An 18016-nucleotide genomic window follows, 5' to 3' on the forward strand; every position below is an offset into this window, starting at 1 on the left:
GCTTTCTGTTCTTCTGAACAACGTCTTTCCTCAAGGGCAAATATTTCACCTAAGCTACTGGCGTTTTGTTTTGTTTTGTTTTGTTTTCAGAGCCTAACATGCCTGGAGGAAGGAAATTACCCACCTCTGGCCATCCTGTCCCATGTAAGGGTGGTGATGGGAGGGAGGGCTGAGCAGCTCTTGTGAAGGTCACAGCCCAGAGGCACAGGCTCCCTAAAGGACTCAGACCTAATCACAGGACTGCAGAGCCTTTCGCCTTCCAACACATGTTACTTGTAGTACTGCAGACCTCTTTACAGCAGTTACTTTTCCCTGGTACATCACATCTGGCTATCAAGAAAAAATTTCAGCTAGACCTGTAATCCCATCACTTTGAGAAGCTGAGGAGGGAAGACAGCCTGAGACTAGTTTGAGACCAGCCTGGGCAACACAGTGAGACCCTCACCTCTATAAAAAAACAAAACAGGCATGGTGGCATGTATCTGTAGTGCCAGCTACTTGGGAGGCTGAGGTGGGAGTATCGCTTGAGCCTGGGAGTTGGAGACTGCAATGAGCCATGGTCACACGACTGCCCTCTAGTCTGGGCAACAAAGACCTTGTCTCTAAAAAAAAAAAAGAAAAGAAAAAATTTCAAGGCAGAAACATACTTTGAAGAGACAAAGCAAACATTAAAAACAGACTCAGGGCCGGTCCCAGTGGCTCACGCCTGTGGGAGGCCGAGACGGGTGGATCACGAGGTCAGGAGATCCAGACTATCTTGGCTAACATGGTGAAACCCCATCTCTACTAAGAATACAAAAAAATTAGCCGGGCATGGTGGCGGGCGCCTGCAGTCCCAGCTATTCGGGAGGCTGAGACTGGAGAATGTCGTGAACCTGGGAGGCGGAGCTTGCAGTGAGCAGAGATCGCGCCACTGCGCTCCAGCCTGGGCGACAGAACAAGGTTCCATCTCAAAAAAACAAAAAAACTGACTCAGATATGGCAAGGATGTTAGAGTTATTAATTATTAGACCAGGACTTTAAACAACTATAATTAATATGGAAAAAGCCATAATAGATAAAGTAGATAGCATGCAAGACCAGATGAATGATGTAAGCAGCGAGATGGAAATTCTAAGAAGCAAAAAGGAGTGCTAGAGATCAAAAACAGCATAACAGAAATGAAAAATGCCTTTGATGGGTTTATTAGTAGACCAGGCACAGCTGTGGAAAGAATCCCCTAAGCTTGGAGATACCTCAATAGAAACTTCCAAAACTGAAAAGCAAAGAGAAAAAAAGACTGAACCCCCCCTCAAAAAAAAAAGAAAAAAAAAAACCCAGAACATAATATCTGAGTACAGTGGCACAGCTACAAAAGGTGTAACATACATGTGAAGAGAATTCTAGGAAAAGAAAGAAAGGAACAGAAGTATATTTGAAGCAATAATGACTGAGAATTCCCACAAATTAATATCAGACACCAAACCACAAATCCAGGAAGTTCAGAGAACACTAAAGAAGGAGAAAAGCCCCCAAAACTATACCAGGCATATATTTTCAAACTATAGAATTCAAAGGTAAAAGTAAAATTTATTTATTTATTTATTTTGAGATGGAGTTTCACTCTTGTTGCCCAGGCTGGAGTGCAATGGCACGAACTTGGCTCACCACAACCTCCACATCCCGGGTCCAAGTGATTCTTCTGCCTCAGCCTCCAGAGTAGCTGGGATTACAGGCATGTGCCACCACGCCAGGCTAATTTTGTATTTTTATTAAGAGAGGGTTTCTCCGTGTTGGTCAGGCTGGTCTCGAACTTCCGACCTCAGGTGATCCACCCACCTCAGCCTCCCAAAAGTACTGAGATTACAGGCGTGAGCCACCACACCTGGCCCAGGTAAACGTAAACTTAAAAATAGTCAGAGGAAGAAAGCACCTTACCTAAAGAGGAGATGAGTATTATAGCAACTTCTCTTCAGAAATCATGCCAGCAAGAATAATGGAGTGAGATACTTAAAGTGTGAAAGAGAGAAAAAACAAAACAAAACCTTCTCCTTGAAGAGTAAAGAAATAAACTTTCTCAGACAAATGAAGAGGTCAGTTCTCCAAAAAGAGATCTTAATATGTATGATCCTGACAACAGAACACAGTGGATCTTATTTTCTTTTTTCTTCTGGGGCATTTGGAATGGGTATACCAGATGCTGGGGATTTCATATGATATATTGAGTAAATTTTATTATTTAAGTGCAGACAATCCCCATTTACAATGGTTCTACTTAAAATATTGTGACTTTACTATGTGAAAACATATGCATCCCGATTTCAAGTACCCATACAAGTATTATTATTATTATTCTGAGACAGTCTCGCTCTGTCGCCCTGGCTGGAGTACAGTGGCACGATCTCGGCTCACTGCAACCTCCACCTCCTGGGTTCAAGCGATTCTCCTGCCTCGGCCTCCCCGGTAGCTGGGACTACAGGCACTTGTCACCATGCCCGGCTAATTTTTAGTCTTTTTAGTAGAGATGGGGTTTCACCATGTTAGCCAGGATGGTCTCAATCTCCTGACCTCATAATCCACCTGCCTCGGCCTCCCAAAGTGCTGGGATTACAGGCGTGAGCCACCACGCCTGGCCACAAGCATTATTATTATATGTATTTTTTACTCTCAGTACAGTAGTTAATAAATGAGATATTCAACACTTTATTATAAAATAGGCATTGTGTTAAATGATTTTGCCCAACTGTAGGCCAATTTAAGTGTTCTGAGCACATTTAAGTTAGGCCAGGTTGAGCTAGGTTCAGTAGGTCACATGTATTAAAATGCATTTTTAATTTATAATGTTTATCCAGATGCAACTTCATCATAAATTGAGAAGCATCTGTACTGCTAATTCCAATCAAAATCATGAAGTTAAATTAGCTTAATTTTCAAAGTCAGATATTTATTTGAGCAACAGGAGTGGAACAGGGATCAACTTATTGCAGTTACCCTCCTCCTGGGCCAATGAGACAGCCTCCAGTGTGTTCTGACTCAACCACACCTCTGAACCCCTTTCCGCATTTAGCCACTGTTATAATTAATCTACTCAGGTCCAATTCACGTGATCCCTGGAGGTTGAGGCTGCAGTAAACTATGAAGGTGCCACTGTACTCCAGGCTGGGCAACAGAGGGAGACCCTATCTCTAATAAAAAAGAAAAAGAAAAATATAGGGGTTATATTAGATGCTCTTTGAGGTCTTTCCAGTTCTAATATGCTTATAATCTATTGAAATAAGTTGTGAGCAATTAGGGGAACGGCAGTGGTCTGTGTCCTTCTTTGGGTCTTTTACTATTGATATTATAAGAAGTGAGTCAAGTGGAATTTTATAAACACAAATGCATATTCTATAATGTCCCTGGTTACTATTCTGCTCTTCAGAAAAACAGTTTTACAGATGTATTCTCAACAGTTCCCTTCTCAGTACTGAGGACATTTCTATGACTACATCTTAACCATTTGTGACTGCAAATCTATCATACTGCCCACCAGCCTATGTGAACTACTCCGGACCATCATTTCTCTCCCACTGTACAACAGATCATGAACACATGGCCAAAAATGGCATGTGATTGATCATCTTCAATGCCCAACTTAGTGTTCCATAGGTTTTTCTATATTTGATTCAGTTGATAGGAAAACTCTGAAGGTGAGAGTAGGTGATGTGCACAGAGTAACACCAGATTGTCAAAATTTTAAAATGAGGCCGGGCGCAGTGGTTCAAACCTGTAATCCCAGCACTTTGGGAGGCTGAGGCAGGTGGATCACCTGAGGTAGGGATTTCAAGACCATCTTGGCCAACAGTTTCAACATGGTGAAACTCCGTCTCTACTAAAAAAATATGAAAATTAGCCCGGTGTGGTGGTGTGTGCCTGTAGTCCCAGCTACGTGGGAGGCTGAGACAGGAGAACTGCTTGAACCCAGGAGGCGGAGGTTGCAGTGAGCCGAGATAGCACCACTGCACCCCAGCCTGGGCGATAGAGCAAGACTCTGTCTCAAAAATAAATAAATAAAATAAAAATTTTAAAATAAAAGAGCAATATTAAAGGAAGAACCCATGGAACTGAAATTACCATAGGCACACTTAGAGCCTCCTTTGGTGAGTACAGTGAGCGGAGTGATAACTTAATTGAAAATTGCATTCATTATTTAAATTTGCAGATTTTTTCTGAACTTGTGGCTCATTTGTACATATCACACCTTTGCTCTCCATGGGTTTTGTGATGAAAGAGATATTTCAGTAGCGTGGCTGGTTTTCTTGTCCGTTCCTCTGATCTCTGTTGTTGTTATTGTTAGGCGTGTGTAAAGTAACAGTAAGGCTGCGAAATTTGTCTTATGCACGGTTAGCAGCCAAGCCATTAAACATCCTGAGATGTGAAGGGCTGGAAGGGTGATTTATCAAGGTAAAATATATTACATTGTTTTGTTTCGTAGTTCTTAAAAAAATCCTCATATGAATCTTTCGTAGTCTCTCCAGTTTGGAAAATTTTTATGTAAAATGTCCATTATTCTAAATACATCTTACTAGAGGTTAAAGGACCGGACAGCACCAGCATAGGATTAAAGTGACTTCGAGTCTGGTGGGAGGTCCATTGTTGGGAACACTGAAGAACTCAAGATGCACTTCTTCCCTTATGAGATGTGGAGTCATTCTGTTTTTATTTCATCAAAACAATATAAGTAATCAAGTGACAGAGATACATCAGAAATGATGTCAGCAGGCAGTCAGATGCCCAGAGTCACCGCCTGGAAAGTGCTGTTAGAAGCTCAAGGCCTCTGATTCCTCTGGGCTTGGTCACTGATGGAGAAGCTGACACAATTAAACCACTTTATTTTAATAGAGCTGCTTCCTATTATACCCGTGAGTATGTGCGTCACATCGTCCCAATATGTATCTTTTATAAATTTATTTGATAATGAAAGAAATAGAGGCACATACAGATGAGGAAAATGCAGATGAGTTTAGAAAGATAAAGATCCAGACAGTTTGGCCCCATGCTTGTGTTGATGTAAAAAATGGTTTTAACAACTAAAGAGTCATTGCTTACATGATACACTTTTAGGCATGACGTCACAAAAGTTTGGCCATCAGTTCTCCCCATATGCTTTTTCTTAGAGGCTGAGTTCTGGCTCAGTACATTGTTACACAGGTCCAACTCCTCAAATCGGGGCAAACATGCAGTAATGCAAATTTCAATTAAAAGTGTATGCACATAAAAGACGCGTCTGCTTTGCCCCTTGCTGCTGGCCTCTGCCGCCCAGTGATGCCTCTCCTTTGCATGTTTCTGCTCAGCAGACGCCGCGTGGACCGTGGTGCGGCACGGCGGCCCCGACGCGGTGACCGTCCGAGGTGCCCCCAGCGGGCACCCGCGCTCGGCTGTGTCCTTCGCGTACGCGGCGGGCGCGGGGCAGCTGCGGGCCGCGGTGAGCCTGGCGGAGCGCTGCGAGCAGCGGCTGGCTCTGCGCTGCGGGACCGCGCGGCGCCCGGACTCACGAGGTAAGCGCCCCGGCTGGAGGCTACGGGGGCACACGGGGCCGGGGCGCGGCGCTCGGGCTGCGAGATGCCTTTCCAGGGAGAAAAGGCCAGGGTCACTCCCGTGGCGCGTAGTTCAAAGGCCTGACCGCTCTGACCTTTTCTTCCCGCTCTTGATTGGACAAAAGAGCAATTGAGCGCCGTCTTGACCGCTGAGAGACGTTCAGCGTTCATGTGCAGGATTAGTGAGTGACTTGGCCTTTTTTAATTCAGGGAAATTTTGCTAATAACTTACGACTTAGCTTTGCATTCACACTGAGGGGATAATGGCTGTAGGGCAGGTTGGGTATAGCAGAGTTCTTCATGAAGACCAGTGGGAACCAGTAACCTCCTTACTCTTCTCAAAGTCTTCCTCTGAACCTACCTGGAACTCACTGTGGTCTAGGGTGAAATAATTACTAGTGTTATTAAAAACTTTTTTCAGTGGGTGTCTCATTTTTTTGAAATTATGTCTTGAGAAATGTATACCTGAATCTTCATAAATGGAAGTAATCTTTTGGAAACTCTGCAGTGAGCTGTGATTGCTTCACTGCCCTCCAGCTTGGGCAGCAGAGCAACACCTTGTCTTAAAAAAACAAACAAAAACAGTGTATGTCGGTAGCATAATAAAGCCACTTTAATTTCACTCTTAAATTTTCAATACAAAATCTTTTGTTAAGTTGAAAGTGGTGTATGAGTGTCATATGAAGGTGGTTTGCGCTGATCCACTAACCCATACCTGCATTGCCTTCCCTAATCCGTCCTGGCCAGTCAGCCCCTGGAATATGCCAGACCATTTCCTCTGCCTGGATTCGCCTCTCTGTCGCCCAGGCTGAAGTGCAGTGTCACGATCTTTGCTCGCTGCCCCGCCCCACCCTGAATTCAAGCCATTCTCCTACCTCAGCCTCCGTAATAGCTGGGAATACAGGCGTGTGCCGCCACGCCCGGCTAATGTTTGTATTTTTAGTAGAGACGGGGTTTCACCGTGTTGGTCAGGATGTTCTTGAACTCCTGACCTCAGGTGATCCGCCTGCCTCAGCCTCCAAAAGTGCTGGGATTACAGGCGTGAGCCACCACGCCCGGCCCTCACACTCTTAAATCTTACCCACTGTGCTAGACCTGTGCAATCCGCAACGGCGTCCCTTCCCAGGGTGATCCCTCTCTCTTTTGGATGCCTGCCAGCCAATTTGGTCTAGTAGAAAGAGCAAAGGTCTCGTTGCATTCCAAGTTTGAAGTTCAAATGCTAAGTCTGTCACTTAGCAGCTATGGAAATTTTGGCCATTCCTTAATCTTTCTCAGACTCTGTTTCCTCTTTGATGAAATGGATCCTGTAGTACTGATCTCATGGGGTTTCTTTTATAAATGAGATAGCTTACATAAGTTCAGTAAGTAAGAAACTCTCCTTCCCAGTTCTCCAGTTTTTTAAAGTTGGCATTCCAAAACTTAATTGTTTGTTAGTTCGTTGTTACTGAATGAAGTATAGCCTTGGATTTGGCATTGTTTTTAAAAAATCGCCAGGTAATCTTTTGGAAACTACTGGGCTAGGGTCTAAAATAACACAAGAAATGGAATATTCTACTCCCGTCAGTGGTAATTTCCCTATTTCTCCTCTTTTGAAAAGATAATATATTTTTAAAATTTTTTTTTTTTTTTTTTTTTTTTTTGAGACGGAGTCTTGCTCTGCTGCCCAGGCTGGAGTGCAGTGGCCAGATCTCAGCTCACTGCAAGCTCCGCCTCCCGGGTTCACGCCATTCTCCTGCCTCAGCCTCCCGAGTAGCTGGGACTACAGGCGCCCGCCATCTCGCCCGGCTAGTGTTTTGTATTTTTTTAGTAGAGACGGGGTTTCACCGTGTTCGCCAGGATGGTCTTGATCTCCTGACCTCGTGATCCACCCGTCTCGGCCTCCTAAAGTGCTGGGATTACAGGCTTGAGCCACCGCGCCCGGCCTAAAAATTTTTTTTTTGAGATAATTGTAGATTTACATACACTTGTGAGAAGTAAAAGAGAGAACCCAAGTAACCGTTAAGCAGTTCCCCCACCCCAAGGTGACATCTTGTAGAAGTATAGTGTAGTGCAATATCAGAGCCAGAATCTTGACATCCATACAGTCAAGATACACAGTATTTCCATCAGCACAAGAATTCCTCCTACTGGCCGGGCGCGGTGGCTCAAGCCTGTAATCCTAGCACTTTGGGAGGCCGAGGCGGGTGGATCACGAGGTCAGGAGATCGAGATCATCCTGGCTAACACGGTGGAAACCCTGTCTCTACTAAAAATACAAAAAACTAGCCAGGTGCAGTAGCGGGCGCCTGTAGTCCCAGCTACTTAAAAAATAAATAAAAATACAAAAAATTAGCCAGGCGTGGTGGTGGCGCCTGTAGTGCAAGCTACTTGGGAGGCTGAGGCAGGAGAATGTTGTGAACCCGGGAGGTGGAGCTTGCAGTGAGCCGAGATCCCACCACTGCACTCCAGCCTGGGTGACAGAGCGAGAATCCGTCTCAAAAAAAAAGAATTCCTCCTATTGCTTGTTAATAACCACTAATGTGTTCTTCATTTCTATGGATTTTTTTAAATTTCAAGAATGTTATGTAAACGAAATTATATAGTATGTACTCTTTGTGATTGAGTTTTTTCATTCTATGTAATCTCTTGTAGATGCATTTGCATAATTGTGTATATCAGTAATTTGTTCCTTTTCATTGCTGATTAGTAATCGGTGGCATGGATATACCAGAGTTTATTCACTCATTGAAGGGCATCTGGGTTGTTTGTTTACAGTTTGGGGCTATTATGAATAAAGTTTTTATGAACATTGTGTACAGGTTTGTGTGAACATAAGTTTTCATGTCTCTGGAATTAATGCCCCAAAGTGCAATTGGTGGGTCATATGGTAATTGCATACTTAGCTTTATAAAAAGCTACCAAATTGTCTTCTAGAATGCTTGTACCATTCCCACCAACAGTGTATGAGGATTTCATTTCCTCCACATCCTCATCAGCATTTGGTGTTACGACCATTTTTTATTTTAGCTATTCTGATAAGTGTGTAGTAATATCTTTATTGTGGTTTTAATTTGTGTCTCCCTGATGTCTAATAATATTGAGCATGTTTTGTATGCTTATTTGCCATATGTATATCCTTTTCAGTGAGATAGATGTCTGTGAATGTGTTTTTGTTGTTGTTCCATTTTCTAATTGAATCGTTTGGATTTGTTTGTTTTGTTACTGTTGAATTTTCAGTTCTTTATATATTCTAGATACTAGCCCTGTGTTGGATATGTGATTTGCAAATATTTTTTCAAAAGTTTTAATTTTGATGAGGTTCAGTTTATCATGTTTTCCTTTTACGGATTGTACACATCATGTCAATTCTAAAAATTCTTTACCTAACCCTAAATTCCAGTTCCAAAGATTTTTGAAATTTTTTCCTAAAAGTTTTATAGTTTTACCTTTTACTTTTAATTCCATGCCCTATTTTGGGACACACTTTATATAAGCTGTGAGAGTTGATTCTCTCTCACTCTCTCTGACTATGAATGTTCAGTTGCTCCAGAACCATTTGTTGAAAAGGCTTTCCTTCCTGCATTGATTACATTTTAGTGTTAAAAATTGGTTGAACTTACTTGTGTGGTGGGTCTGTTTCTGCATTCTTTATCTGTTTCATTAATTTGTATCCCTCCACCAATATCACCCTGACTTGAACATAGTACCTGTATAGCAGGGTTGACTTATTCCTCCTGCTTTATTCTTCTTTTTCAAGATTCTTTAAGTAAGTCTGCAACTTTCCTCATTCTGTATAAATTTTATAATAAATTTGTTTATGTCTACAAATGTCTTGCTAGAATTTTTATGGGCGTGACATTAAACATAATAGCTCAATGTAGGGAAAATTGGTGTTTTACTATTTTGAGTCTTCCAATCCATGAACATGAGATCTCTTTCCATTTATTTGGATCTTTGATTTCTTGCCTCAGCATTTTGTAATTTTTAGCATCCAGTGATTATATGTTTTATAAGTATGCTTAGGCATTTATTTAGTTTCTTGATTGATTGTAAGTGCTGTTGTGCTTTAAATTTCTGTTTACATATGTTTGTTGTTAGAATACAGAAATGTAATTAACTGTTCCATACTAATCTTATATCCTCTTACTTTTTTGAACTTAATTTTTTTTAGATTCCTTGAGATTTTCTATATGGGAAATCATGTCATCTGCAAGTAGAGTCAGCTTTATTTCTTCCTTGTCAATCTGTATGGAGTTAATTTATTTTTCTTGCTTTACTGCAATACCTACATTTTCAGTACTAGGTTGAACTAGAGTGATGAGGGCAGACATCCTTGCCTTGCTTCCTGTCTTAGGGGAAAAGCATTCATTCTTTTTTCCCACGTTATGTTGAGGTAGTTCCCTTTTATTCCTGGTTGGCTGACAGGTTTTATTTTGAAAGGACATTGGATTTTTGTCAAATGTCTTTTCTGTGTCAATTGGTATTAAAATATTGTATTTCTTCTTTTGTCTGTTGACATATTGAATCAGCTTTGCATAACTAGAGCAACTCCTATTTGGCCATAATTTATAATTCAAAAACTACATTTCAAATGTGTTTTGTTTGTTAATATTTTATTGAATATTTTTGCATTCAAATTCATAAGAGATATTGATATGTAGTTTTCTTTTCTCATATTGTCTTTATCTGTTTTCAGTATCAGGACAATACTGCCTACATAAAATAAATTTGGTAGCATTCTCTAGTCTCCTGTTTTCTGGAAGAGATTATGTAAAATCAACTTTAATTTTTCTTTAAACATTTGGTAGAATTCTGCAGTAAGGCCCAGCAGGGTGACTCAACACCTGTGATCCCAGCACTTTGGGAGGCTAAGGCAGATGGATCACTTGAGGTCAGGAGTTCGAGACCTGCCTGGCCAACATGGTGAAACCCCCTCTCCACTAAAAATACAAAAATCAGCTGGGCAGCGTAGCGCATGCCTATAATCCCAGCTACTCAGGAGGCTGAGGCAGGAGAATCGCTTAAACTTGGGAGGCGGAGGTTGTAGTGAGCCAGGATCACACCACTGCACTCCAGCCTGGGCAACAGAACGAGAGTTCATCTCAAAAAAAAAAAAAAAAAATTCTCCAGTAAAACCATCTGGGCCAAGAGATTTTTTTTTTTCAGTCATTTTAAATTATGAATTCAATTTTCTTAAGAGTTATAATTACTTAAATTACCTATTTCATGTTAGGTGAATTGTGGTAGTTTTTACTTTTTCAGAAATTTGTCCATTAATCTAAATTGTCAAGTTGATTTGTGTGGAATTATTTATAGTATTTTCTTATTATTCGTTTGATGTCTGCAGCATCTGTAGTGATAGCCACTTACATTTCTCATATTCGTAGTTTGTCTCATCTTTTTTTATCTGTCAGTCTTGATAGTTTTTCAGTCTTACTGTTTTTTAGAACTAGATTTTCATTTCATGATTTTCTCTATTATTTGTCTGTTTCAAATTTTATTGACATCTGCTCTTTGTTATCTCCTTCCTTCAGCTTGTATGAGTTAATTTTATTTTATTTTCTAGTTTCTAGAGGTAAGAACTTACATTATTGGCTTTAGGGCTTTCTTCTTTCCTAATGTAAGCATTTACTGCTAAATTTTCCCTATCAACACAGTTTTACCTACATTTCACATATTTTGATAAGTTGTATTCTCATTTTCATTTAGTTTTTCATGTAGTTTCATTTTCACTTAGGTATTTTAATAAATTTCTCTGAAGCATATTCGTTGACCTATAGCTTATTTAGAAGTGTATTTTTAAAAATTTCTAAGTGTTTAGAGATTTCCGTTTTGTCTTTCTGGTATTGATTTCCAGTTTGATTCCATTATGCTTAGAGAATATACTTTGTGTGATTTTAGTTCTTTTAAATATGTCGAGGTTTGTTTTGTTCCCCGGGATATGGTCTGTCTTCTAAATGTCTCATGGACATTTGAAAAAAATGTATATTCTGCTATTCTTAAGTTGAGTATTCTGTATGTATTTCAATGAGATCCTGTTGGTTGATTATGTTGTTCAGATCTTCTGTGTCCTTGCTGACTTTTTGTCCAGTAGTTCTATCAGTTGCTAAGAGAGACATTTTGAAATCTGTACTATAATTGTGGATCTGTTTATTTTTCCATTCTGTTCCATCAGTTTTCTTATATTAATAGGCTTTATATTTTTGAGCAATTTTAAGTTTACATAAAAATTGAGCAGAAAGTACTAAAAGCATATGATTTTTATTCTTTAGCTTGTTGATCTGATGGACTATATTAGTTAATTTTTAAATGTTAAAGGCATATATAGAGTAAATCCCACTTGGTTGTGGTATTTATTTTTATACATTGTTGGGTTCAGTTTGCTAGTATTTTTAAAGGATTGCTTCATCCATATTCAGGAGAGAGATTTGTTTGCAGTTTACTTTTTTGTAAGGTTTTGCTGGTTTGGGTATTAGGGTAATGCTGGCCCATGGAATGAGTTAAGAAATAGTCACTCTGCTTCTATTTTCTGCAATAGATTGTGGAAAATTGGTATCATTTATTTCTCCAATATTGATAGAATTCACCAGTGAATCATCTAGGCTTGGTACCTTCTGTTTGAGAAAGTTATTAATTACTGGCTTAGTTAAAAATTTTGTTTTCTCTTGAGACTTTCTCTTTCACCATGTTTTATTATTTAGAAATGTGTTTTTAAATTTTTTGGTATTTGAGGATATTTCAATTCTCTTTCTGCTATTATTAGTTTAATTTCATTCTGATTCAGGAACATACCTTTTATGATTTCTATTCTTTTAAATTTGGTAAAGTGTTCTGTGGCCTAGAATGTGGTTTAACTTAATGAATTGTGCATTTGTCTTTGAGTACAGTGTGTATTCTGCAGTGTCTGGACAAAGTATTGTGTAACGCTAATTGAATTCTAAAGTATTCAGTTAGATCCAGTTGACTGATGGTGCTGTTTAGTTCAAATCTATCCTTAATGATTTTCTTCCTGCTAAGTCTGTCACTTACTCATAGAGGGGTGTTGAAGTCTCCAGTGGTAATAATGGATGTGTCTTTCTGTCCTTGCAGTTCTATTGTTTTCCCCTAATATATTTTGACTCTTCTGTTGCTAGATATATACACAGTATTATTATATCTTCTTGTTATATTAACCCCTTTGTTATCATGTAATGCCCTTTTTCATCGCTGATAATTTTCCTTGCTCTGCAGTTGGCTTTGTCTAAAATTAATTTAGATACTCTGGCTTTCTTTTGGTTAGTGTTAGTATGGTATATCTTTCTCTAGCTCTTTAAATCTACTTGCTATTTTATATTTAAAGAGGATTTCAGTAGACAACATATAGGTGGATCAAGGTTTTTTTTGTTGTTGTTGCCGTCCACTCTGACAGCCTCTGTCTTAATTGGTATATTCAGACTGTTGACATTTAAAGTGATTATTGGTACTTGGATTAATATTTGACATACTGTAACTCTTTTTTATTTGTTGCCCTTGTTTCTTCTTTTTTTCCTGACTTCCTCTCTCACATTTTTTTGTTTTAATTGAGCATTTAATATGATTCCGTATCCTCACTTCTCCTAGAATATTAATTACATTTTTTTGTAATTGTTTTAGTGGTAGCCTTTGAGTATGAAATATACATTATAACAATCTACTTTCAAATAACACTATTCCACTTCATTAATGGTGCTGGTACTTTATAACACAGTATTTCCAATCCTTCTGTCTTATTTTGTATTACATTGCTATCATTCATTTTACTTATTCATAAGCCATAATCACCCAATACACTGTTAGAATTATCTAGAACTAACTGTTACCTATTACATCAATTAAGAAGAAGACACTAGATTTTATTTTACCTATATCGTTTTTCTCTTCTCTGAGGAACTTCTGTTAACACGACTTACAAGGTAGGTCTACTGGAGAAAGATTTCCTCAATTTCTGTTCATCTAAGACAGTCTTTACTTCTACTTTACTATTTAGGATAATTTTACTGGATATTGAATTCTATATTAGTGTGTGTTTTCTCTCAACAGTTTAAATATTTCACTTCACTATCTTCTTGCTTGCATGGTTTCTTAAGAGAAATCTGGCATAATTCTCATTCTTGCTCCTATATAGATATTTTATTTTACTCTGGTTTATTTCAATAGTTTATTTTTAAAAGACTTTATTTTAATTTTAAGAAAGTCTTTGATTTTTTGCATTGTGAATATGAGATGCCTAGGTAACCTGCTTGGTGTTTGCTGAGATTCCTGAACCTGTGGTTTCATGTCTGTCATTAATTTTGAAACATTCTCAACTGTCATTATTTTAAATATTCTGGTTCTCACTCTCTCCCTTCTATTTCTGCTATTTCCATTATGGGTTACATGGGTTATACTGTTTGAAATTGTCCAACAGGTCTGGGCACGGTGGCTCACGCCTATAATCCCAGCACTTTGGGAGGCCAAGGCGGGCGGATCATGAGGTCAGGAGATCGATACCATCCTAGCTAACATGGTGAAAACCCATCTCTGTATTTTTTGTAAAACTACAAAAAATTAGCCAGGTGTGGTGGCGGCGCCTGTAGTCCCAGCTACTCGGGAGGCTGACGCAGGAGAATGGCATGAACCCGGGGGGCAGAGCTTGCAGTGAGCCGAGATCCGGCCACTGCACTCCGGCCCAGGCGACAGAGCGAGACGCGAGACTCTGTCTCAAAAAAAAAGAAAAGAAAATTGTCCAATGGGTTTTGGATATTAAGTTTCATTTTTCATTCTTTTTCTCTTTGTGTTTAATGGAAAATTTTTATTGCCATCTCTTCAAACTCACTGATTCTTTCCTCACCACTTCCCAGTCTTCCCAGTCTTTCTGAGAAATTTCATATCTTTGTTTATAATACCTATCTGTTCTTGCATGTTGCCCCCACTTTTTCAACATAGAGCCCTTAGCATATTATTATTTCAAATTCCTTATCCGATATTTCCAAATCTGTTATATCTGCGTGTTTGCTTGATTTGTCTCATAAGATTGTATTGTTTGGCTTTAGCATAGCTTGCAATTTTCTGTTGAAAGCCAGACATGTTGTATTGGCAGAGGAACTGAGGTAAGGAGGCCTTTAAAGTAAGGTTTTATGTTTATCTGGTTAGTAGTTAGGCTGTGTTTGCTCTATGTATAACTGTGGTGTCACAGGCTAAATTTTCCACTAAGATTCTTTTATTTTTCTTTCTTCCGTTTTATTTGAGTTTCCCTAGAGACTCTGTCTTAAATAGGGTCTAAAATTGACAGCTGTTTCATTTTTAGTCTCCTGTTACTATACAGGTAACTTACTGATGTGATGGTAAGGTGTGAGGAGAGGAGAAGCATCCTATATTCTTTTTTTATTTTATTTTATTTTATTTTTGAGATGGGGTCTCTCTCTGTCGCCCAGGCTGGAGTGCAGTGGCACGATCTCGTCTCACTACAAGCTCTGCCTCCCGGGTTCATACCATTCTCCTGCCTCAGCCTCCCGAATAGCTGGGACTACAGGCGCTCGCCACCACACCCGGCTAATTTTTTGTTATTTTTAGTAGAGATGGGGTTTCACCATGTTAACCAGGATGGTCTCAATCTCCTGACCTCGTGATCCACCCGCCTTGGCCTCCCAAAGTGCTGGGATTACAGGCATGAGCCACCATGCCCGGCCAAAGCATCCTATACTCTTACGATTATGTCAGTCTTTTAGAGAACCTGTCTTCCTGGACTGTGACCTTCCGAGTGCTTCTCAGCTTCCTTCCCCTTCCCTTGTGAGAAAAGAAGGGTAGAGGGGGCTGGTGCTGGGTATTTCCATTCCGCTGGGTGGTTTAGGCTCTAGTAAACTAGTTTTTTGGGCGGTTAGAATGTTGTTAAGGAGAACATAATGTTCTGCGCTTATTTCAAAAATGTGTACTCCTTCCCTCCTCCTGCTGGAGACGTAAGAGCATTCTTCTCCTATCTTTATTCTGAGAACTTGATGGGGCTCTTCCTGGAGATAAAACTCATGAAGGTGTGTTGACCCTCTGAGGCTTATCCCCCGCTCTAGGAGTTTCTAATCTCTGTAGCTTGTCCTTGCTCGGTATCCACCAATTACTCCATTACATTGTAAGTGCTTTTACCAGACTCCACCATCTGCTTTGGCTCCATTAGCTGTGATCCTGTTTTCACTTGTCTCTGCAGCTTTAGGAGTAATGTTTGCCCTATGGCTTTAACTCTCTAATGGATCTAAGAAGAATTGTTTATTTTTAGTTAGTTCAGCTTTTCTCTTGTTGTGAGAATGGGAGTGATGACTTCCAGACACTTAGCGTCATGTCAGATTGGAAACCCGGAGGTCTCAATTTTTGCTTCATTTTTTAAGGGTCGATTGTTTCTTGCATATGCATTTATGTCTTCCTGGTGACTGTTTTTTTAAAAACAAATCATTATGTAATGTCCCTGTGTGCTTCTAGTATTTTTGATCTGAAGTTTGTTTTATGAGATAACTATTCTGCTTTCTCTCAAAGTTAATTTTGCAGAGTATTTTTTCCATCCTTTTGCTTTTAACCTACCTATGTTTATTTCGAAGTGAGTTTCTTATAAATCTCTAGTTGTGTTATTTTTTTTTCAGTTCACTCTGCCAGTGTCTAACTTTTGTTATATTTTAACCATTTACATTTAATTTTTATCATCTTCTTACTGATTGCTTGATATTATAGTGTACATATGTGACTTTTCACAGTCAACTTAAATATTTTCACTCATATAATGAAATATGGAATCCTTATTTCTATTTGGGTCCTTTATCTTCCCCACTTCTATATATCATTGTCTTGAGTATCATATGGTATTACAATTTTTGTGTCAATTATCATATGTCATTTCAAAAATTAATGATAAGGATAGTCTATTATATTTACCCATATTTCTTCTCTTTTCATTTTTTTCCTGATGCTCCAAGAATCCTTCGTTATAGTTTCTTTTCCTTTTGAAAAACCTCCTCTAGCCATTCTTTAGGGAATGTCTGCTAGCGACAAATTATTTTAGTTTTCTTTTGTGTTAAAAAGGTTTTACTTCCATTTTATTCTTGAAGGATAGTTTCTCTGGATATAGAATTTATAGTTGACAATTCTTTTCTATCACCCCTGAAAAAATTATGCCATTCCTTCTGGTTCTATAATTTCAGATGAGTAATCTACTATCACTCAAATTAGGGTTCTTTTACAGGTAATGTGTTCTTCTCTCAGGCTGCTTTCAAGATTTTTTTGTTTTGTTTCCAGTAAGTTCAATTATGATAGATCTTGGTGTGGATATTTTTGGGTTTAACCTTTTTTGGACTTACATAGCTTCTTAAATCTGTGGGTTAATATGTTTTACCTTACGTGGGAAGTTTATATCCAGTATTTTTTTGGTACTCTTTCAGCACACTTTCTTCTCTCTTTTTGAGATTCTGGTATTGTCTGATAGAACCCTATGGCTCAGTTCATTTTATATTCAGTCTGTTTTCTCTTTTTTGGTCAGGGTAGATAAAGCCTATTGATGGGTCCTAAAGTTCAGTGATTCTGTCCTCTGTGTTTTCACTCTATTCTTGAGCCGATTCAGCATTTTTTTTAAAGTTATGTTATTGTATTTTCCAGTCCCGGGGTCCTAACCTTCCTCTTTCTACCTTTCAGAATCCTCTTCGGTTGTCTTCTGTATTATTTCCAGAATGTATCATTATCCTTGGTGGAAATAGCAGGGATAGACAAGTCTACAAGATCTTTTATCAGTCTAGAAGTTCCCCCCTTACGTCTTTTTGTTACTGTTTCTAAAAAATATATTTTTACTACTTTATGGGAAATATGGGAGATTTAAATGTAAATTTACATTTGTACATTAGGATAGAATGAGTGTTTTGCTCTTTAATCCGTGAGAGTTTAATGGTGAAGTTGATAATTTTTAAAGTGGCATTCTAAGAAGAGTATATTAATTTTTGAAATATCTGTTACTTTGTAGTGATAAGCTGTTAGCATATTTTAAAAAGATTCCTGATACTAATTCCCCTTTAAATTTTCCCAGATTGCTTTTTTTTTTTTTTTTTTTTGGCAGAGGGGCAGGTGGTGGATAGTGGTGGTGGTCATGAATGCAGAGATCTTATCTATGAATGAGTTATAATTGAGTTGTAATAAGCAGTAAGGTGGAAGCTAAGTTCCAGATCTCAATTCATATTCCAATGGTAACAACCTATTGAAATTTGAAAAACAGCACCAAATGACCAAGCATGTTTAAAAAACTGGTTGAGTTTATCCAGTTTCATTTTCCTCATGCCCTAATTTGTGATGACTGCAACATGTGGCTCCTGACCCCCTTCCTTTTTTAAGATAGGTGGCCTGACACCTGCTTTTTAAATTATCCTAACTTTACTGTGATATGCAGTCCATCACCCCAATCTTCCCCCAACCCTGCGCAACCCCTGGCAGCATCCCTTGTCCTAACATGCAGTTCTGTAGAT

The 18016-nt window shown here is 38.9% G+C and overlaps 1 protein-coding gene across 2 annotated transcripts in view; it reads left to right on the forward strand.

Annotated features, from left to right (window-relative positions):
* The window catches only part of LOC112607927 (contactin-associated protein-like 3), a 236635-nt gene that overhangs the window by 174642 nt on the left and 43977 nt on the right, over positions 1 to 18016 (forward strand). The window contains exon 13 of one of the 2 annotated variants that reach the window (XM_025359296.1): positions 5316 to 5516. In XM_025359296.1, coding sequence (XP_025215081.1) covers positions 5316 to 5516 — 201 coding nt within the window. Of the gene's footprint in view, positions 1 to 5312; positions 5517 to 18016 lie in introns of both variants that reach the window. The other variant, XM_025359295.1, reaches the window with a different exon arrangement.

This window comes from Theropithecus gelada, chromosome 15 (genome assembly GCF_003255815.1).
Source record: "Theropithecus gelada isolate Dixy chromosome 15, Tgel_1.0, whole genome shotgun sequence".
In the NCBI taxonomy this organism is placed as follows: Eukaryota; Metazoa; Chordata; class Mammalia; order Primates; family Cercopithecidae; genus Theropithecus; species Theropithecus gelada.